This window comes from Australozyma saopauloensis, chromosome 1 (genome assembly GCF_035610405.1).
Source record: "Australozyma saopauloensis chromosome 1, complete sequence".
NCBI classification, from domain to species: Eukaryota; Fungi; Ascomycota; class Pichiomycetes; order Serinales; family Metschnikowiaceae; genus Australozyma; species Australozyma saopauloensis.
Genome location: NC_086131.1, coordinates 969095 through 991532, shown reverse-complemented (window position 1 = coordinate 991532; position 22438 = coordinate 969095). Strand labels below are relative to the sequence as shown.

Genomic DNA, 22438 nt, shown 5'->3' with positions numbered 1-22438 from the left:
TCGAATGCTACCCACATATATTCATCAAATAGCCAAATAGTACAATGATATCAAAGAAATAATGAACAAGAGCTGCCATACGTGATCCCATGAATGTGCGTTGCACCCAGTACTCTTGACACCATAGGCATTGAATCGGATCATGCCATCCTTGAGTTTATCACTCAATAGGTGTAGGCGCTCTTCGGGTGTAAACGCCTGTAATTTGAGCATATCTATCAATGTTTCTGCACATGATCTGCTGTCGGCGGCTTGCAAATTGGCTAGGTCACCGATTTCGGCGTTGCTGATAAGCACAGCTCTCTTACCGAAATCACATACTTCTGGATCACGATTGCTTTCAAGCCAATACCTATTGAGCGCAAATGATATTTTTTGCCTGAGTCCGCAGCTGGAAAAGGCTCCATACTGTGCGGAAGTCCCGTTGGCCAAAATCTCAGAGCAATCTGTCAAGGCGCATAGTTCACTCAAGAAGCTCAGCTCATGAACTTTTCGGTAAGGAGTTAAGATGCATGAAAGCGTGGCTTGTAGACATTCGCACATTGCCTCATCAGGTGTTGGTGGAAGAGCGGGCAGAGCCCGCCAAGATGTGGTCACCGGTGGACATGGTGTTTGAAACAGAGACCCAGCAACGGCTCCTTTCTTATCTCTTTGTGGCTTGTTCTCTGTCAACCTGAGCCGGACTGTGTTAAATTCATTCGTTTTCGTTATCCTCCCGTTGGCATTCTCTTCCACCAACCCAAAATGGTTGCTTCCTTGAAACAATTCATAAACAATACCTCCGGACCATACTTGACACATTGCAGGCCCATATATTTGCTCGATTTCCGTAAAAGGCCTAGGACTTATGACATTGCATCCATACTCGCTGAAAAAGACTGGAACTGGCATCATGCTAAATTCGGCTGTACGATCTCGATAGCCAGAAGCATCGTACGTAGAATAGCCACACCACTCAAACATGTTCAAGGCATAAAAGTCGGCCCTGTCGTCTTTATCGTCGTGTTCGGCGCATACGAAATAGCTGGCGCTCGCCAATCTCGTTGTGCTCTCATCGCTGCTTGCGTATCCAATTGGAATGGAACGATATTTCTTTTGTATTATGTAACGCTTCATATCGCGGATAGAAGCTTTGACAAATGGAGCAGCGTTGGAAGTTTCAACTGAGTTCACGACTTCGTTTCCTGCAATGAAGCCAATGACATTCGAGTATCGATGCATCGTATCGATCACAGAAGTGTATCGCTCATACAAATCTGTATCCCAAGAAGGATTCTCGCGATTGATAGACATTTTCGGCTCTGATAGGTCTACAAAGACATATATCCCATTGGCTGCAAATGCATCCATACACAAGTCATGGTCTGCCGCTGGATCGATTTGGTACACACGCACGGTATTGACACCCAATTCATTCAAAAGAAAAAGATCTTTGAGGCAATGAGAGGGCAGTGCCAAAGAGTCAACGAAGCCAAGCTCAGAAACTAGTGGCCGCGGCCTTTGGTAAGCAATTCCTCTAACAAAAAACTGAGAATGGTCCAAGGAGTTGAAAAACTTATTGCCACTAATCTCAATCGCCGGCGCTGATTGAATTTGGATAGCTCCCAGTACATTTGTTATCAAACTAATGAACGTTAGGAGATTCAAGAGCTTCATTAGATTGGAGGTAGCATGGTTCTGAATCTCATCCCAATACCATATAAAAAGAATCTGGTGCAAATTCCAAACAGACTCTTCTTGTGGATTTGCAATAACGTTCGAAATCATTGAGTTATTTTCGGCTCAAATTTTTGTGAGAACTGTTTTCTGGTTCTGGGTGGTAGAGATAATACATGCTTGCAAAACCCCCAATTGAAGCAAATAATGAATGGATTTCATCACATGAAAAATTGTATAAATTTTGTCTTTTGTAGAGAATTAGAGTTAAACAACATTTGATGAGAGTGAACTGTAGTCAATACCTATTTTGAGTTGGGGGATGAATGGCTTATAATACATTTATAGAGTTATTTAGAAGGTCGACAAAAGACGTTTGAGCTCTTTGCCACCTTTACATTCGAGCATATAGATTTGGCTGGAGTCAGCTTTGACCAAAAGACCAGCTTTGCCTATTTTCTCCACATGTTTCTCGATGGAGTTAGCGCTGAATGTCCACTCGAGTTCCTGTTGATTATCCTCACCGCATCGTTTGTTGTATAAATTGAAATGGAAGAAAGATGCCCCGAATTCATCTACCGAATGGAACAAACTAAGTGAATACATCGAGATGGCTTTCCATGCGGACAGTTGGTGAATGTGGTCATATGACTCCAACTGCTTGTGGACCTTCACCGTCATACGCTCAAGCAAAACTTTTTCGCCCCCAGATGCATCTATTTCAGGGATTGACTTTTGATCAACGGAAGTGTAAAGGCTTGCTAAGGTAGAAGTGGTACTTGGGCGACTCATTAATGAAGAGGTGAGAGTTCCACTTGATCCGTAATTGGAAGATTTTTGAAGAGGGCCAGGGGATTTTAAAGACTCGAAACAGTTGCTCAAGCTATTGTAGAAGGAGTCGAATACCTCTCCCTTGTAACATCTTGTGATAATGAGCATCTTTTCTCTGGTAACAGCATTCACTGCTCCAATTTCAATGTCGGTAGCAGAGGACCTTCTGAAATTGCTTTGGGTCGTCAACTCAAGAATCAAAAGCGGGACATCAACAACTTCTTCTCCACTGGCGTCTTCCTTGAACACTAACATCCACCGCTTGTCAAGAATGTAGTTTACCACAATCTTTACGAAAACATCGTCACTGGCTGTAAGCATTTCCCATTTTCCAGCGCGCGCCTTCCATTTCGAGACTTTTAATGTTTTGGTTGTAGATGGAGAAATGAAAAAGTCTAGCGAATCTTCGGAGTTGATTTCATCTTTTAAACCTTGTGGGATTTGCAATACAGGAAGCTGTTCAAGAGCACTCAAGTCAACGGCGGAACCATTTTCGCTAGCCAGGTTAGGGTTTTCCAGTACATAATGTTTGAAGAAATAAGTAGAAGTGGAAGAGGGAAGAGCAAATGGCAGCGGGAGAGCACTTGAAGGAGAAAACAGAGTGGATTTCAGAGACAGGAACGCGGGCTGAGGAGCATCTAGAGACTTAGGAATAGAGATCTTGAGGTCGGGTTTAACACGCTCTTTCTTGGTGGAAGGCTTCGCAGAAGCTGTCTTGATGTCTTGTTCACTCTTGAGAACATCAGATTTCTTTTCCAAATTCACCTGAGATTTCAGGTCTTGCACTTCTTTTTCATTCGTTACTTTCTTCGATGTTGAGCTTTTGGTTTTTTCTCCTCCAGCGGCAACACCAGCCCTGAGCTTATCTTCTGCCGACAAACTCCCCTGCCTTTTGCGGAATAATCCGAAGAACGATTTCTTTTCTTGGACTTTGAGATCAGGCGTGAATGTTGGCTTGTGGGATTTTCCAAAGTTGGAGATGTCAATAGCAGAACCAGCTGTATTTTGGAACACCTTCCGGGGCTTTGATGCTTGAATGTTCGGAAGCGACTGAGCAGCTTCGTTGTTGGCAAAGACCTTAACTTGATTTTTTGTGACGATTTCAAATCCGTCACTGTCCACAGAACATGCGTCTGATTGAGAAGACGTATCCTTGCGTAAAGATTGACGACTGAGCGAAGAGTTGTCAAGTTTTGAAGTGCTTGCAGTTGAATATTCAAAGGCAGCAGAATCATCTTGACGAATTTGTCTATGGCTCAGAAGTGGCAGTGATACTGAGTTGGAGTCATTGAAGGAGTATGTTCTTTCGAAGCGATAACTTTCCAGCATGGTATTAATCCCGAGGCCCTCTAACAGAATAGTTTCACTAGACAAGACCTCATCAGAGGCAGGAAACAATAACTTGAGTTTCTCATACCACTCCTGAATAATCAGTTCAGAACCGGTAAGAGCAAATGAAGCGCCTTCAGAGTCGCTGGCGTAGGATACGCTAGAAAAATTTATGCAATTATTTGAGAGAGACATCGAGAGGTCATTAATTCGGAAAGGGGGATACACCACGGTCCTAGCACCCTTCCCAACAGGAAACTTAAGAATGGCAAGCGCGTTGAAATCACGCATGGTGTACATGGAACTCTCCTTATCAAGATTTAGGAGGGCGAGCTCAACTTTTTTGTCTCCCATGAAGATGGTTGCATCCTCCGTACGTTCAATGATTTGGCTCACAGTAAAGAAACAGGATACAGTTGAACCACCGAAGCTCTGGACATGCTCGAAAGAAATATTGTCGAGATGAGAGCGGCGCATGAGGTCGCGTTTCGTAGCCACAAGCGCATCGATCTTCATGTGCGCCTCCTTGAGTTTATCTACGACGAACGGATTGCGAAGAGAGGCCAAGGCCACATCGATGAAGGCCAAGTAGTGTTCATAATGCACGAGTGGTTTTTGGAATACCGAATCCTGATCAAACGCGCTTGGAGGTAAGCAATGTAAGTACTTGTCGAAGATGACACTGCTGCCTGAAAACCAAAGAATGAACTCGTTCACAAAGTTCTTGTATGCCTCCACTCCCTGGGATTCGGCATCAGCGATGCAGATGTTTATTGACGAGATGATCTTCTGATTTATCGTGCAGAGCCCTCTCGCGATGGACTGAACATTGTTCAGTGCGTTTTTGTTTCTTGGTGCTGAGACCGCGCCCAAGACCTCGATGAGGTTTTCTTGTTGGACCAATTCGAAGCCTCGAAGAGCGTCGATGGCACTTTGCATGACGGGTGAAATGGGGGTATAATGTGCGAAACGTGAAGAAGAAAAGTCTGTTGAAAAAAACGAATTGAGCGAGTTTGTGTGAACTCGATGATACCTGCTATTGTGTGTTCAGGGGAAGAGATGTGGATGTATGAGAGATGAGAAGAAGTGTCTAGCTATGCGTTGCTTTGTGCAATTACTTGCAATGAAAGTGTTCTTGATTGTGAGGAAAACAGAGGTCGACAAAGTGTGCCTTATATCAATGTCCGCAACAAATTATCCCATCACGAGGCGGTTGGTGTCTGGTGTCTTTATATACGGAACACGCGACGGGTTAAACGCGGTGGTCCCAAAGGCGCGCTTGGAAGTCCTGCAAGAAAACGTCAAAGAATAAACTTAAAATATTGGCGAGAACGCTGAGACAGGCCGGGAGATGCGAGATTTTGGAGAAAGCGTTCGGGGGAAAACTTTAAGCATGTTCTGAACAAAGTAATGTCTCTTTTCCTTTAAAAAAGAACGCGCTTCTCCAAGTGATGCATTATCTTGGGACCTTCTTTGGCCTCTCGATTCTGCAGGAGGTACGACATAGATGCCAGTGCAACGAACGGGTATTTTGGTGATCCTGCAGACAGCGCAGCAGGAGTCGACCTCGATGCACTATATCACGAGAAAGGAACTCATATGGCCAATTTGGGACGCATCAGGAAGTCAATCTGTGCTAGCCGCGGCGCATACTGTAGATGCACACTGCTAATGTTGCGGAGCCAGGTCTTGGCCAAAATGTCACGGCATACGGGCGCTAATATTGTTTCACCTTTGCAACCGAAACAAAGAAAGGGGACGCGGTGTGAGCAAAACGGCCTTGACCTTTGGGTCCAATTTAGCGGGAATGTGATCGGATCTCACAATTGGTTGGCTACTTTTTAGACTCCGCAGGAGACTTGTATTTGGACCAATATCCATGGTCTGCTCCGTAAACAGTTTCGGCCTGTGCCATCTGAGTGGAGTTGTCAACTGTGCCGTGGTGACTGATCCAATACATATAATGATTGGTGAGGAGTATAAACTTGTGCTTAATTTATTTTCTTCAATTAGAAGAAGACTAAGAATTGTGGAACATGGCGAAGAAGACAAAACGCTTCTCAGAAGGAACAGCTAATAATCAATGCAGACAGAGTATTAGAATTTTTTGTCAGTTTAAAATCAAACATTTCGTTATAACTTCAGGTTCATGGCTCATTGAATTCGTTTGACTTCCTATAAAAGGCCCATTTGTGTTTGTGTTCCATTTGTACAACCACTTTTTCTACAAAAGCACTCAATAGCCGACATAGAAAACGAAAAGAACAAAATCTTTAAAACTAGAAACATGGGCTGGAAAGAATTCTTTGGATTCCGCTCAAGACAACCGGTTTGTGACATTGAACTGATGCCACTGACACAATCAGCTCTGAGCCTCGACAAGGCCGACCCATATTCAGGTCCTGCTGAATACGAGGTCACTGAAATTACTGTAAACGATGTGTTCGATTTGTATACTTGGCTCCTCGGGTACAAGGTTGAACCAGAGATCAGAAACATGGATATTGACCAGGCGCTCATGGACAACTACATCAACTGTCTCACCATGGCATTGCGGAATCTCTGTACACCTCTTCATCAGCTTCAAAGAAATGAAAATGGATCCCTTGTCAAACTGGACTCTTTTGGAAATGATGGGTGCAAGATTCCGGATCAATTGAAACCTCAGTGGAATGTCTATGCTATGGAATTTGAGCCTGGATTGGTTCAAACTTGCACTGAACTTGGATCTGAATTGAACTCGTTACCTGATGGAAGAGCTAAATACCTCTGTGAGTGTTTCCGCGAGAATTTCTTCCGGCAGCTTGCTCGCATTTGTCCTTCCTTTGAGTGGTATCACAAAGCTGAATTGCAAGGTGAGAAGTTGTACTACTCGCGAAAACGCTGCGCATGGATTGAGCAAATTAAAAGCAAGAGGTCACGCCTCTGGTTCTTGAGCATAGTTTTCGGAGCTGTAAACTTATTGTATCTTCCATTCATGGTTCTTTCCGGTGCCAATCTTTTTGCCATATTGTGTACCTTGCCATCATTCGTAGTCTTCATCGTATCGACACTAACTCTTGTTGTTTCCTATACGGATGGCTACGTTGTCGCATGGATTTCTAGTCGTTGGAGTAAAGCCGCTCGGGCGCTGTTCATTGAAGAAGACCAAATGATAAGAGCCGCCAAGAGAGACCATCCTAATGCGACGTTTGCTGGGCCTCCTAGTATGTTAAGCTGGCCACCACACGCTAACAGTTTGCCACTTCTAGTGCTCTCACACAGAAGCAGCGAGGACCTCAGGATAACTATTCCTCTGAGATTCAGTAAATTGTTCATTGAAAACCAAACTGGAGCTGGAGGTAAGACAGAGTTTCGAACTTCCTTTGTCTTTTGAGGGAAATTCAAGGCGCCACTGAAATTTCTCATTCTAAGTAGCCATCTCTATAATTGAACATTGCCGCGATTGATCCCAGTTTTCTTTGTATTCCAACTAAAGCCAAAAGACTCCAACTACTATTGAACCACAATCTTCCATTGCAGAGTTCCTTTCGATTAGCAAAGAAATCTTCGAGAGTTGTGTGACTTGATCACCTACGCTAAACAGCCCTCCATACACATATCCGTGTGCTTGAAGAAATGCAACCATTTCCGTAGGCGGAAGAAATTATCTTCAGCGTGAATGGGTACTGTAAACACTATTGTACCCGCGAAATCACAACTGATCTCTTGTTTTGTTTGCTATCAGAGATAGTATCTCAAATCTCGTTCAATTTTGGTCAAGTTCAACTTGAGGCTCTCCAAACTTCCGATCTTCACAGTAAATTCCCGCAATTTTCGACGATCCAATCCATTGCTCCCGGCAATCCTTCCCCAGTATATCCCAGAACTGCCCGTATGGTGTACCTTGTAGCCGATAATTCGTGTTCTAGCAGAAGAGCCTTCTTTATTTCCGAAGCGACAGCATCCCGGTCATTTTCTGACACCAAATCAATTTTATTTACCAAAACAACAAAACATGTCCCTTGTAGCTGGTCTTGCTTTATTACTTTCTCCCTCAACTCCAGATACAGCTCCTCCAACTTCAGAGTGCTGACTGCGTCTACAACCCAAACAACTACATCCAGCCGATCAAAGTAATTGCCCCAGAAACTACGTAGCGAAGACTGGCCTCCGATGTCCCATATGTTTAGACTATAGCCTTTCCAGGGCAAAGTGTTGATTTGGAACCCCATCGTTGGAGATACTTTCATTGGATCTTTGCCCATCAAGTTATTGATGATGGTGGTTTTTCCAGCGCTATCTAGACCGAGAAGCAACACCCGCACCTCCTGGTCCTTCATTTTCTGTTTTCGAATAATTGCCAAAAGTCCCATCTCCGCCTATGTATATCCTTGATTCGCTTCAGCTCAATGTAGCGGAACCCCATATACACCCCCAGGTCTACCAAACTGTGCTTGAATTTCACATTGCCGCCGTGATTTTTTTCAACAACAAGGAACCATGAGCCATGTCCAAAAAGGATAAAAAGCAGCAGTCCTTGTTCGACTTTCCTGCGCTCAAGAAGCACTCGTCAGTGGCCTCTTCCTATAGTCTGGTCATAGTCATAGAAGATGAAGACAAAGTCGAGCAAACAGATGTCAAATTTGAGCGTCAAGATGACTCTTCTGTCACATGTCCCGTTTGTTCAACCAAATTGGGCTTGATCTCGCTAGATCTCCGCGTGAGACATGTTGAACAGTGCTTAACTGGCAGCCATGAACAGAAACCACATAGTACAGAACCCGAGTCCAACTCCGAAAAGCCAAAAAGCCCTGATATTTCGGTTAAGAAACCATTGGGACAGGTCCAAGTTCATAGGGCCAAGTATGTGAATAGCGTATCGGAGGCTCGAAAGAAAAGAAGAATTGTGGTGTCTGAAACCGCTGAAGATTCAACAGAGAAAATCCGCGAGCTCTTACCATCGTCGAAAAAGTATGAAATTCCCGAGCTCAAAGTCCTCCGCTTTTACGCATCGCCATCTCAGGAGTACTGTGTGTCAGTAGATGCTTTCAACTATAAGCCCCATGAACTGATTCGTCAATACTTTCTCTCTCATTTCCATTCTGACCACTATGGTGGAATCACCAAGAGATGGTCTTTAGAGCGTACAATTGACTCCAAGATTATTTATTGCTCTTCAATTACTGCAAGACTACTCACCATTCGCTTCAATATAGACCCAAAATTCATCTTTGACATGGAGAACGATAAACGATACATAGTGCAGTGTTACACGGACGGAGATATAGAACATGGCGGGAAACTCTCAGAAGATACTCTGCCCGGCCTTTACGTAACACTCATTGACGCCAATCATTGTCCAGGCGCGGTTATTTTTCTATTTGAGAGTGTCCCTTTTCGCGGCGAACCTACATTCTATCTTCATTGCGGCGATTTTAGGATAAATGCTACGATGCTTAACCATCCATTACTTACCCAGTTCCACCTCAATGGCTCTCGAAAACTCGCAAAGGTCTACTTGGACACAACCTACATGAACCCGAGCTATAACTTTCCGAAACAGGAGCAAGTCTGCTCTTCAATTGCAAATCTTGTCAGTGATATTGTTGAAAATAAGGAAATGACCAAGGATTCGTTTGGCAAAAGCTTGCAATCACGTATCACGCAATTCCTCTCCTCCAGCGCCCCACGAAAGAAAAAGAAGTGTTTGGTGCTCGTTGGCACCTACCTCATTGGGAAGGAACGTATAGCAATGTCGATCCTGAAACAACTAGGTGGCTGTCCTATTTACGTCTCAAACATCAATAGTAGAGGAGATAAATTGGACATCGTGAAAGCATTCCAGCATGAGTATCTAGATTCAGTACTCACAGATGATCCACTTGGTAATTCCGACCATCCGGTGGTTGTACATCTTGTGCCCATGAAAATTGTGGGCACTTTGAAAGAGTTAACTAGCTACTTCAATTTCAACAAATATCATGATTCATTTGAGAGGTGCGTTGGACTACGGCCCACTGGATGGACATTTCAAAATGGATCTAAAGATAATTCGGAGACCCCAGAAAATACACCCGAATCCAGCGTTGGACCAACTCAGGACACTATCCAATTACTCAAGACTTCCCAGAGTTTTACTTCCCAGGACATCTTGAGACAGAATCCATACACGGCCAAAAAATACGCCAAATTCGATCCTTCTACATACAGAGTGCTCTCGCTACCATATAGTGAGCATCTGTCATTTCGCGAACTCTGTTACTTTGTGGTTTTTTTACGCATTGGCCAGGTCATTCCCACTGTCAACACACACAATCCAGAGTCGGCCAAACGGATGGCTGACATAATCGCCAGTTGGGAGGAATTACGTCGACAACTTTCCAGTAACAAAAATACTGATATAAATGCACCAGCTCTTTCTCTGGCAGTTTCTCTATCCGATTTTTGACATGTACTGCACAAGACCTCCGCACATACATTCTCATTCAGATACACCCAAACATTAGATATTCCACTTAGCTAAGCGGTGGCAAAGAATTGACTAGATTCACGATGATTCGAGCAGTGCTGTTGGGACTGTTGTCACGCTCTACCCAGATTGTTGTTGGTCTCTTGGTTTTGATCTCAGGGGCCCTTGTAGTATTGAAGATTGGACTTGAACCCGGATCCTCTATTCCGTATCTCCAGCTTCTCCCCAAATATGCTATTTTCTATCCGTGGGTGTTTGCTACCGCAATTTTTGCCGAAATCTCGCTTCTAGGATTCATCACGTCGCTCAGTGTGCTAATATTATCTACCAAGTACGTGGAGAAGTTCTGGGGCTATAAAGAGGTGCTCAAATTCATCTTCCTTGTTGGTACCGTCACCAATTTTTCAACGGTCATTGTTGTGATCATCATAAATGTTTTGAGAAATGATGTGCTAGGAATGAATCTGCCTTTGGGTGGAGGTATATCCTACTACATGGGGTTCTTGGTTGTTCTCAAACAAGTCATCCCTGAACATAATGTTGTTTTATTCAAGGGCCTTGTGAACTTCCGCGTGAAGCATTTCCCATTTATTGCATTGGTCTCTGCGACATTGTGGTCTGTGATTTTCAAGTCGTTCTATCCTTTGCTTCCATCATTCTTTGCATTCACGGTGTCGTATAATTATCTACGCTTTTTCCAGTCATTTTATGCGGACTCACTTTTGCCCACTACCAATACCGCCACCACTGGAAGTAGGGATCTGACGATCATCCGCGGCGACGCTTCTGATGCGTTCCAATTTGTCAAGTTCTTTCCGGAAATCATGAGACCTCCATTGCTGATCGTCATTGACAGGATCTACGATATCAGTGTTCTCTTGAGTCTCATAGCACCATTCGATGATGACGCGATCGAGCTGAGTAACTTGAGGCTCCAGTCTATGAGTAAGCAAGCAGAGAAAATGACGCAAAAGGGCACTTCTGATGCAGATCGGAGAAGGCAGATTGCGCTACAAGTAATCGAGGAAAGGGCAAATCAGCAGTAGGTATCATGATAATATATATCGCACTCAATTTAGAGAACAAAAGCCTGTTATTATGTTTATTGTATGCTTGTTCCGTCAATTTTATAAATTCATACTATACTTCTCTGAGAATGATCTCCAAAATTGTCGATCAATGTTCACAAAGAGAGAAAGTTCTGTGGAAGGCTGAAAAGTCATCTTCTAACTCGGCGGCGACCGCTGCACTTCTCTCAGCCATTAATTTCTCCCTGTACTCCAAGGCTTCTGCACGAGTCATGGTACTTTGGCCATTGATTCCAGGGAAAAATTTATTCATAAGCTCGCTGTCATTGGCCCAGTCTTCTTGTTGGGGGAGTATTGTCTCCGAGCTCTTCACAAGCTTGTTATATGGGTCCACCACAAAGAAACACAAGATTTTTCTGTGCCCAGGTTTGCTTTTATCAGCCAACTCGAATGCGTCAACATGATGCTGGAACACATTAGGGAAAATGAGAACTCTGTCTTGCTTTGTAACCTCAGAACCGCGCGATCTGACCATAATATCGCCATCCAGCAATCCATAGTAGTGTTGGCAGAAGAATTCGTCGCCTTGTTCATAGCGTGGATCGGCCATTGACTCTCTAAATGACAATTTCGAGTCGTCAATGTTCTCGACATCATAGTAGTACAATATAGTGGCAACGATATCTTCATTAATTGTACCTTCGACGTGCCATGAACCGCCATTGTACTTTGGATTCTCAGGTGTTAATTCTATGTTGGCAAGCTTGACAATCACATTCAAGTTTCCGAAGTAGGAAAAATCGAAAGGCTTGAGTGTAGGGCCTCCCTCCCAAACGGGAGAGATCTTCTTCACGAGAGAGGCCTTCTTTTTCTCGAGCTCTTCCTCAAGATTGGACTCTTCCTCTGCCGACAAGTCATCGGCATCGTATAATTTGTCCCTGAGATCGTAGAATTCTTGTTCATAGGCCTCTTCGCCCTCTGGAATATCGATTCTCGTGTATGGCTCCGATTGGGCGTGTGACAAGCAACGCTTCAAGCCTGGCAAACTCTGATTGAACACGTCGGAGATTTGGGTGTAGAGCTCGGCGAATTGAATTGGATGAAGGTTGTTGATGTAGGAAACGAATGTGAAACTCTGTGAGTCTTTGTCGAAGGTCATCTTTGCGGGAAGCCACTGGAAGGTTTTGGATGCTCCGGTATCAGGAACAAATTTCTTCACCTTTTTAATTTCGTCCAGGTACTCGACTGTTTGGACTTCCCCATTAACGAGTTCTTGAGTTCTGCCATATACGATTGGATACAACGATGGATGTACCACGTCCACGACCATATTGTGAGAGTTAGGGTGATAATCCTTCTCAATTGAGGCCTCGAATTTCTGCTCCTGTTCCTTCAAGCTATTTTTCGTGGCCTCAGAAATGGCCGTGTCACTATAGAGGACCTGCTCATTCACAGAATACTTGAACCCACTCTGCGCAAGCTCACCCTCCTCCTGTTCCTTGTACCATTGCAATTCCTTGAGAGCATACTCGTAGATTGCATTGAAGTCCAGACAATTGGTCGCCTGCTGCTCGAGCTCGTCCTTCCACTTGGCAACAATCTCCGGGTTCTGGAACTTTGTCACCCAGTCGGGCTTTTTTCTGATCTCACTACTGATGGTAATGAGTATGTCTTCATCTACACCTTTAGGCGCGGCCTGGCCCCAGAAATCGTCACTCCATGGGTGCGTAAAGGGCGATTCTTCAATTTTAGGAGCTTTGGGGGGTCTGGTCGCGGTGGGCATCTTGCGTGGACAGCTTGTAGAGAAACTACGAAGTCTTATATACTTTATGCCAAGATATCTACGGAGAGGGGTTAGGGAATCCATTTCCCTCTCTGATCGTCCTATGTAGAGGATTACAGCTTACTGGATCGGGATCTCAGATGGTGGTTCTGGGGATCGGATATAGGGTAGTTTTTGGGGGATATGGTCCAATTTTAGAAATTGAATTTTGAACCTCTATACCTCAAAGCACAAATTGATTAACAAGCCGCAATTGGAAAACAAACACTAGGTTTCTGCCTGAGAATGCACTCGGACTTAGCTGTGCTTCGCTGCTCATATACCGGCCCGCATGATCCATAATAGACAAATGGTGCGTTAGCCCGAATCGGAAAACGTGCAATCCTGCAATCTGTGCATGAATGAATGTGTATTTGTAAAGTCGATGTGAAGAATTCAGTGAATCTTGAATCAGGAAAGAAAAATGTATTTTCTTTTGTTTCTTTAATGGATCCAGGTTCGAGATGCGTGTATATTACCTGGAAATTAGAACCGGGGGAGAATGCGCTTTTCGATTGTTGGAAGCGAAATCGGAACACCAACCCTTCCGAAGTCTTTTTCGGCGCAAATTCATCAATTATTTTTATCAATTGCGCTCCATTTGAATAGTCACTCAAGCTATTATGTACTAACCTGTGAATAGTGATTGGGATCATCTTGCTGAACTTGAATCTAGTCACAGAAAGAAAGGAACAAAAGCCTCAAATTGCAGTGTGATTTCTTGATTCATATAACTAGATTTTCAGTGTATGGTCTCGTTTTACAAAGATTTCTCCTAACCACTTAAATGACATGAATGTCTTAGAACTACGGCTAAGCTAGTATTGTAGACAGAAGCTTGAATCTAAAATGTTCACATACGTGGTGTTATTCAAGCTTCTGTGAGACTCTCACACTGTACGATGCAAATTACAATTAATTCGTTTCAAATCTTGAACTGTTACTGCCAAATCACGGCGACTCAGAAACTACTTTTGGCAGGATCAATTGCAGATGTGTACTGATTGTATTTGCTTGAAATCACACATTGACTTTATTCCACAATTATCTCGGAGTCGAATTCAGATAAAAATTCAATCAAGAATAGTAATGAATATTTAAGTAGGTTCCAACAAAAGGTTCATGTATCTTCGAGTACAGCGTTCCAACTGGACTGAGTATGGCATTCTCTAGCATCGAACACGACCTGACCCAGTCCTTTTCTCTTAAGAATGAGATGGACTAAATTCATTCATATTTTACAAGTCTATGATACAAGACTTAAAATTTGGTATTCCAGCGGAACAGCTTCACCATCGAGATGGACTTAGAATCCTCCTTGCGAAGCTGTTAACTATATGAATTAATACTCGTACCTATACATTTTCCTCGTGAAGTTTACGCAAAATAAAAACTAAAATTATAAGCTGCCGCTCCGAAAGTCACCGTTGAGGCCTTGAATTCATGCATGCTTCCCGTATAGCGCCCTCTGGACGCCATCTCCTTTTGATCTGTCATTGATCCGAACCTGCAGGGATGCCACCTCCAACAACACTGACAGAACACGATCCTGGCGCCTAAACTTCCAAAAAGAACATCAAAACACATAAATCATAATTTCCCTCCAAAAACAGCCTTTTCCAATGACAATTATCGACCCCCATCGGCACGTTGCATCCAAATTCCGATCTTGTTCCTCTCCTGCAGCCACCGCATTCAGACACGTACTGCCTGCAGTTGCGCAGACACTCACAACTCAACCATCAATACTCCCTATCCTCCAAAGTGTACTCTTCTCCGCCAACCGTCTGCGCTTCGCTTGTACACTGACCTCCTGAAAGCGCGTACACATAAAGATGCGGTTCCGGGCTAAAACTTCCATGGTGCCCCCGGGCGAAGGCGGGCTTTTATCCACTCCTCCGTCCCGCTCCGTCCGCAGCAAATCCTGGTACTCCAAACGGATTCTGTTGGTTGCAGTGGTGCTCTTTGTCTTCTGGTTCTTCAAGCCTACTGGTCCATCGATCCAGTGGTCGGCCAGCAGCCATCAGTACCCGGCGGCACACCCTCAGGGCGCACATGAGATCATCAAAACCTCGCTGCGATTCATCTATCCGGCCATCGAAGATGTGCCTGCGTTGCAGGGGCTTGGCATCTACACGTTGTTCAGTCGTGTGGGCGCCGATCTTGTCTCTTTGAACCACTTCGATGAGAAAGACCCCGTGGAACAAAAGACAAAGGAAGAGACGCAGAACGCGGCTCTGCCTGACAACAAGATCAAAAACGATTTCAAGAACCGCCGCAAGTACGTCTATGACTCCACCAGTAGCTCCAACAGTCCACGCGTGGTGATCGTGTCGGCCATCAACTATGAGAAATACAAGCTTCAGTCACTTGTCAATCTCATCCAGAACAGAGTCGACTATGCTATCAAGTACGACTACGGTGTGTATGTCCGTTGGACTCAAGAATTCGTTGCTGAGATGAACGACTATGAGTTCTATACCGATCAGGAGAAATCAAAGTGGGCTCGTTTGTTCTGTTTGAGAGCAGCCATGTTTGCATTCCCACACGCCGAGTGGTTTTGGTTCCTTGACGAGGACTCTTTGATCATGAACAGGGATGTTGACATCGCCGAATATCTTTTGAACCCGGCTTCTTTGGATGGTGCCATGATGAGAAGCCACCCATTGATTCCGCCAACTGGAATCATTAAGTCCTACGAGTCCACCAAAGCAGAAGATGTTGAACTCGTCCTTACACAGTCGAGGCAAAAGATCGAGACCGGCTCATTCGTGCTAAAAAACACCCTCATTGCGAAAGGTATTCTTGACACTTGGCTGGACAAGTTGTTTTTGCAATACAATAATTTTCCGTTTGGCCCCGATTCTGCAATCACACATATTTTGCAATGGCACCCATACTTCCTTTCAAAGTTGGCCTTGGTCCCTGCAAGAATGATCAGTTCTCTGCACAATCCCTTGGTTCCTGAGGAAGAGAGAGAAACTGATCCAATTAGTTACTTCTCTGGAGACCTAGTTGCACAATGGATCGAGTGTAATTCTCCGGATAGCTGTGAGTCTATTTTGGCTAACTACGTCAGTCTCTTGCAGGAACCCTAGTCTAGCAAGTATAGAGCTATTAATGGGTGATCCGTAATATCAAAGATGAAGTAGTATTGTCTATATTATTAATAAATCAAAAATTTCTATTCTCTTATCTATGTAACTAACAATACAGTAAGACATCGTCTAGAATGCCTTGGATGTGTAGGTCCGGGTCACACTAGGAGTGAAAGACCAGAAGGTGATCGAGACACCGTCACTACTCCACCAAGACGAAACGGCACCAGTGTCGTTCTGGTTGACTCCTCTTGGTTGGAAGATACCTTGGAACACACCGCTCAAGCTGATTCCGAGGTCGTCAGGAATATGAGATGCAGCAACGGCAGGAGCAGCAATGACAATAACGAAAAGAATGAGCACAGCGAAACACAAAACACAGTACTTGCGAACCATTCTCTTTCTCAACTTGGCCTGGTGCAAAGAGTAGATTGGTGGTCTGATCAATCTAGAAGGCTTCAACCAGAACAACATGGTTGAGTGCCATCTGTCAATCAAAGGAACAAACAAAATTGGCAATTGGATGAAAAGAATAAGATGAGCCAAGATAAAGTCACCTGCGAAGTCAGACATCTCAATAGTCTTGGCACAGAATTCTCTAGCAGGCTGGGTGAAAGCCATGTAACCCATTCCGGTTCCGTACCATTTACCAGTCCAGAAGGCAGTGTTGGCTTTGTCATTCTTAAACTCTCTTGTCAAGAACAAAAGAGTCATGAGCTTGAACAAAGTTCTTTGGATGTAAATCATGGTCACAATTCCCAACAACATGCGGGCAAAGTTGAATCCCTCGAGGACCCACATGACAATGAAGAAGACCAAGTGAACAATCACAGCCACACCATGAGCAACACCTGCAATGACAGCACCAGTCTTCTTGCAACACATGCCCAACATAGGACCAGCACAACAAGCCATGGCAAGACAAACACCCAAGCATCCCATATCAATCACAACAGGAGCCAAAGCACAGACAAGGACTCTAACAGTGGAGTTGACAGTGATAGGGTCAGTCGATGATCTTCCGGTCACCTCCCATTGAGTAACACCTGTTTGAGCATTGATGAAAGTGTAAGCCACAAACAAAGCAGCTGTGTAGAACACACATGGAAGGAAGTCAGCAAACAAGACGTTGGTTCTGTGAGCACGAGTTGTGTCAGCGGCGCCCTTCTCAGAGACATCGTTTGTCAACTTTCTCTTGAAACCAGTAATACGCGAACGGGAAAGTTTGATATAACCGATCCAAGAGTTTCTGTGCCATTTGGTGTTACCACGCGACAACCATCTGATGAAGTCACGGTAATCAATGAAGAAGTCTTCCCAAGCGAACTGATGTGGGTTGAAAATAAATGGAGAGAACATAAGAGCAGACAAGGAAGCCCAGAACCACAAAAGTGGGGCTTGCCAGTGTGCCACTGATCCAAACAAAATGATCAACATACAACGGGCACCCATGTAGATGGATGAGTCGGCGAAACGAGAATACAAAATGGAAAATGGAATACGCGAAGTAGCGAAACCACGACCAGTAGAGATATATCTTGCACCACCAAAAGTCATGTCAGTCAGCAACGAAGTCGAGTAAACTTGAGCAATGAAGACCTCGAAGAGTGGAGACAAAGAGATAAAATGTCTGCAGAATCTTTGAGTAGCCTTCCACAAACCACGCTCAATCAATTCCTGAACAGCTAATGGAATAAACGAAATGAAGAACACAATGAAGATGGACAAAGTATAACGTCTGATCCAATCAACAGAGGTAGCCAAGTTGTAACAACCGTAAGGTCTAAGGAGATCAGTGATTGGAAGGTTTCTGTTGTAAGAGCAAATAATCGTCTCATGAGCCAAAGAGTTCAAGTTAGCCAAAACAAGCATGAAAGTCTGGAGAGACAATTGAATGAACAAGTTATTGATGTGGAAACCTGGGTGACCATAGTAGAAAGACAAGAATCTGTCCAATGGAAGCTGAGTCGACAAGTAGTAGTACTCACGAGACAACATTTGTTCTCCCATACCAGCACCAATCTTTGTTGTAAAGTTACAGATAGAACCGAAACCCATATCTCTACCCTTACCACACTGGTAGTACTCACAGTGCTTAATTCTACCACCTCTCAACATAGCAGTCATACCAGCGTAAATATCCTCGTTAAGATGCAAACCCTTCTGGGCTTTAGAAACACCACCACGGGTCAACATGAAAGTAGCATTCAAGAAATCAGGGTGACCATAATGCAATTTACCACCAATCTGGGCCAATGTACGGGCAAACAAAGTACCGAAAGTTTGTTCCTTACCGGCAGCAACATCACCCAAAACACCAGAGTTCTCAGAGAAAATGTACTCACGGGCACCAAGAATAGCAACAGGAGCTGGGGTGTCATCTTGAGTCTTCTTAAGGTTACGTGCGTATGGGTTGACATGTTCCACGTTCAATTCTTCGAACTCAGCCAAAACAGAACGGATCTTCAAACATTCCTCCAAGTAGTTATCTTGATTGGCATCAATCAATTGGATATACTCACCACGGTGGAAAATGACAGCATGGTTTTGGTTATCAGACTTACCGTCACCCAAAATTGGGTTACCGGACAATTGAACTCTGAACTTTGGTCTACGACGACCATTCTCCAAAACCTCACAGTGACCATCAATCAAAGCAGAGAAAACACGAGGCTGGCCACCCTCTTCGAGTGGTGGCTCCTCATCCAAGAAAGCAATTTGCAAGTCAGGGTATGCTCTCAACAAAAACTCAGCATTCTCCATCTCGTCGTCTTTGAACTTAGCCATTCTTTGCATAGAAACAACAAATTTGAATTTTCTGCGAGCCATTTTCTCCAAAGCCATTTCCAATCCGAGATCATCACCGCCATAGTATTGGACCAATTCAGGGTTCTCGACTCTGTACAACAATTTAATAGCACGAGCATAGTTCATGAAACCAGAAACGGTACGGTAAAGGGTTTGAGAGCGCAAAGAAGCCCAAATACGAGTACGCAAAGTGTACTCTGGTGCAGCACTCTTGAAACCAATACAGTAAAAAGGCAAGTCGTCAATCTTTGATTTCAAAACGTCCTCATTCAGACGCTCCTCATCAGCAACATTGTCATCATCAGCAGTCTCCTCAGCGAGAATCTTCGTGTCCTTAACGAAACAGTCCCACTCGACTGGGTGCAATTGTTTCAAGTATTCCAACAAAGTCACACGTGCAAACTCATCGTCCTCCCTGATAATCTCACGCAAAGACAACAAGATCTTTTCGGAGTAGTGAGGAGTGAAAACAGTGAAGGTTGGCATGTTGTCAACAGGTAAAGGCTCCAAGATAGGAGTTGCCAAAGATTGAGCAAAGAAAGAAATACGTCTCTCTGCCTCAGAGTTACGTGGGAAGTACTCGTTGTCATAACTGTTGTCATCTTGGGATACGAAGAAAGTTGGAGCACGCAAGGTTCTCTTACCCTCATCCTCCAGAGGAACTTGGTGGTACAACAAACGTTGGACGTGATCGATGGCCAACAAATGCTCTCTGTACATAGAAATAACAATGGCATTCCAGACTTGGGAAATAAGAACCTTTGGTTTGTACTTGATTTCCATCTCGGTAGTAGCTAAGATCTTGGAGTAAATTCTCTTTGGAAGACGGGTGAAGATGTTTCTCCATGGGGTCAAGATAGAAATACCCAAGTAGAAAGAACGACCGATCGAGAAGACACAGTTACAGACAATGTACCACATGTAAGTATCCAAGAAGAACAACAACAAATCAACCAAAATCATCAAACCCAAGACAATACGTCCTTGTTGTTGACACAATTTGTTTCCAAACCAATAGTCACCGTTACAACGAACGACCATTGTTGACAAACTTCTGATTGGATCACGCAAGGAAAGAGTCAAGAAGAAATAAGATTCAGCCAACTTAGCAGCGAAAACAAGACACCAAAGCAAGTAAGACATCCACATGTCCAATCCCTTCAACTTGTAAAAGTTGGCGGTGAATTGTTGCGAAGCCATGTATCTTCTAGATTTCTTGTTCAAGTATGGGGTGAAAAGACCACCAAGAGGCATGACAGAGAAGAACAAAAGAGTGGCAACGGAGACAAAGAATCCGACGATGGAAAGAATATGAGCTGTCTTGGAAATGGACAGCAATCCAGCCCAGTAGAAGGAAAACACTGGTGGAGCCAAGTTCACAATGAAAATTAGAATGAGGAACATCAAACGACGTGTAAGATGCTGAGCACCGGCCCACTCACGTGGGACGAATGTCCACTCGAAAAGGGTAGCAAAAATCTGGATGAGCGAAACAACAGCACCACCAATTGCAGGTGCGGACCACTTGGACAGCGCGGTAGGTTGGTTATTAACAGTTTGAACGTAGTTCTTGGTGTAGAGTGTAGGGGAGTTGTAGGCAGTGTACATCCAGTACATACCCACGTGAATGACCCAGATACGGTTGAAGTTAGTGATGAAATGAAGCCAAGTACGTGTCTCCTTGTAGGTTTTGAAAAACACGTTATCCCAATCGGCATCTCCTAACGACAAGTAACGAGTCTCCTTTGGCATATCCACGAGACGGTCGCCGTTGGAAGTTATAATACGGGAGATACCCTCTGGGTACCAGAAGAGCTGATTGACGTCATCGTATCCAATGATCTTGTTGTGGTCTTTCTCACGCTTCACGAAACGACCTTCGTGGACTTCGTACACTTGCGACTTCAAGAAAGTGTAAAGTGGAGTGATGACTCTGTTCAAGTAGTCACCCTCTTGCATAGGAGGTTGTTGCTCGCTGGCTGGCGACAACAAGTAGTCCTTGGCACACTTGTAGATGTAACAGAGGGTTTCAGGAGTGAAACGGACCTGGTTGGCCTCACCCCACAACAACAAGTAAAGAGCAATGTCACGAACACGCTCCTCTGGAGTAAGACTGTTCATCTTGGCTTTCCACTGGATCTCAGCAGCTTCCAAAGAGTAGTCGCCCTCGAGCTCGGTTGCCAAAGCGTCAACGTCTTGGCCAACCTCATCACTGATTGCCAGAGCCTTCTTGGACTTCTTGGTAGCCTTACGGGCCTTCTTACCGATCTTACCAAGACTCATGTTGCTGAATCCAATCGAGTCATCCAAGTCTTGCTGAGAGGCAAAGAACCACTTTCTGTAGTTAGCATTCTCACCACCGATGTAGTCGGCGTGCAAGGACAACAAGGCTTGCAGCGGAGCCATACGAGAAGCACGCGAGTCTAACAAGGTCAAGAAGTAGTCGAACATGTTACGCATGGAGTCTCTTTGGAATCCAAACTTATTGGTCAAGTCGATGAAAATGTCCTCGATGTGCTCCACCTTGATGGGAACGGTCACATCAGCAGACCAGGCAGGGTAAGGCAAGCTGGAGGTGGCCTGGAACTGCAGTGGGTCGTAGTTGCCAGCACCACCGTAGATGGGAGTGGAGGTGCCCGAGGTGTTTCCACCGCCGTAACTCATCTGGGATGGAGTGTATTGTGCACCATACTGGTCGTAGCCTGTACCACCCTGGCCAGAGAACTCGGAGAAGGTCTCTGGGGGACCGTTGTAGCCCATACCGTTGTTGCCGTAGTTCTGGTAGTTCTCATCGTACGGCTGCTGTTGTTGGTATTGTTGGTCGTAGTACTCTCCACCCTGGTTGTAGTTCATGGGCTGACCCATGTCGTTGTACGAGCCCTGAGCGTAGTAAGGGTCACCCTCACCCATCGGCTGCTGGGGCTCGTAGTAATTCTGATTGTTGTGATTGTTGTCGTAAGACATCTGTGAAGGTTAGTTTTCCGGAACGGACTTGTAAAGGATAGTAGTGTAATGTTCAGATGTGATCCACGGGAAGTAAGAATATTAGCGAATTAGACGTGAGAGATCGAAGAGGTTGCACGATGGTTCTGGTGTGATTTGCCGGAGTGTGCTTATCTTGACCTGGTCGATTCTAGATTTCGAAGTTTCAGAGTTCACTTTGTGCGAAGAGCGCAAAAGAGAGAAGCGAAAGACAGTGGCGAGGCCGAGGCGAGATACTGAAGGGAGTGGCTCCAGAATGTCTAGAGTAAGAAGACTGGTACACGGGGAGACAGTGCGAGTTATAACCGGGAGCGTAAAAAAAAAAAAAGAAAAGGCACGATAAGACCACGCAGGAATTTTGTGCACAAAAATAGCACGATGCCTCGAACATCCAAATAGGAGTGGGCGGAACATATACGCGCTTGTTTGCAGT

The 22438-nt window shown here is 44.6% G+C and overlaps 8 protein-coding genes across 8 annotated transcripts; 3 read left to right on the top strand and 5 right to left on the bottom strand.

Moving 5' to 3' along the window:
* Nucleotides 1–24: 24 nt before the first annotated feature.
* Nucleotides 25–1767, bottom strand: PUMCH_000451 (uncharacterized protein; the record flags this gene model as incomplete). Its single annotated transcript, XM_063019540.1, has 1 exon — nucleotides 25–1767. The coding sequence occupies one exon, from the start codon at nucleotides 1765–1767 to the stop codon at nucleotides 25–27; it is 1743 nt and encodes a 580-aa protein (XP_062875610.1).
* A 243-nt stretch (nucleotides 1768–2010) lies between these two features.
* Nucleotides 2011–4755, bottom strand: PUMCH_000450 (uncharacterized protein; the record flags this gene model as incomplete). Its single annotated transcript, XM_063019539.1, has 1 exon — nucleotides 2011–4755. One exon carries the CDS (start codon nucleotides 4753–4755, stop codon nucleotides 2011–2013), a length of 2745 nt encoding a protein of 914 aa, XP_062875609.1.
* A 2855-nt stretch (nucleotides 4756–7610) lies between these two features.
* PUMCH_000449 (uncharacterized protein) lies at nucleotides 7611–8171 on the bottom strand (the record flags this gene model as incomplete). The annotated part of the gene is made up of 1 exon (XM_063019538.1): nucleotides 7611–8171. The coding sequence occupies one exon, from the start codon at nucleotides 8169–8171 to the stop codon at nucleotides 7611–7613; it is 561 nt and encodes a 186-aa protein (XP_062875608.1).
* A 134-nt stretch (nucleotides 8172–8305) lies between these two features.
* PUMCH_000448 (uncharacterized protein) lies at nucleotides 8306–10246 on the top strand (the record flags this gene model as incomplete). Its single annotated transcript, XM_063019537.1, has 1 exon — nucleotides 8306–10246. One exon carries the CDS (start codon nucleotides 8306–8308, stop codon nucleotides 10244–10246), a length of 1941 nt encoding a protein of 646 aa, XP_062875607.1.
* A 104-nt stretch (nucleotides 10247–10350) lies between these two features.
* On the top strand, nucleotides 10351–11313 carry PUMCH_000447 (uncharacterized protein; the record flags this gene model as incomplete). Its single annotated transcript, XM_063019536.1, has 1 exon — nucleotides 10351–11313. The coding sequence occupies one exon, from the start codon at nucleotides 10351–10353 to the stop codon at nucleotides 11311–11313; it is 963 nt and encodes a 320-aa protein (XP_062875606.1).
* A 130-nt stretch (nucleotides 11314–11443) lies between these two features.
* PUMCH_000446 (uncharacterized protein) lies at nucleotides 11444–13162 on the bottom strand (the record flags this gene model as incomplete). Its single annotated transcript, XM_063019535.1, has 1 exon — nucleotides 11444–13162. The coding sequence occupies one exon, from the start codon at nucleotides 13160–13162 to the stop codon at nucleotides 11444–11446; it is 1719 nt and encodes a 572-aa protein (XP_062875605.1).
* A 1790-nt stretch (nucleotides 13163–14952) lies between these two features.
* Nucleotides 14953–16215, top strand: PUMCH_000445 (uncharacterized protein; the record flags this gene model as incomplete). The annotated part of the gene is made up of 1 exon (XM_063019534.1): nucleotides 14953–16215. The coding sequence occupies one exon, from the start codon at nucleotides 14953–14955 to the stop codon at nucleotides 16213–16215; it is 1263 nt and encodes a 420-aa protein (XP_062875604.1).
* A 129-nt stretch (nucleotides 16216–16344) lies between these two features.
* Nucleotides 16345–21987, bottom strand: PUMCH_000444 (uncharacterized protein; the record flags this gene model as incomplete). Its single annotated transcript, XM_063019533.1, has 1 exon — nucleotides 16345–21987. One exon carries the CDS (start codon nucleotides 21985–21987, stop codon nucleotides 16345–16347), a length of 5643 nt encoding a protein of 1880 aa, XP_062875603.1.
* Nucleotides 21988–22438: the final 451 nt, after the last annotated feature.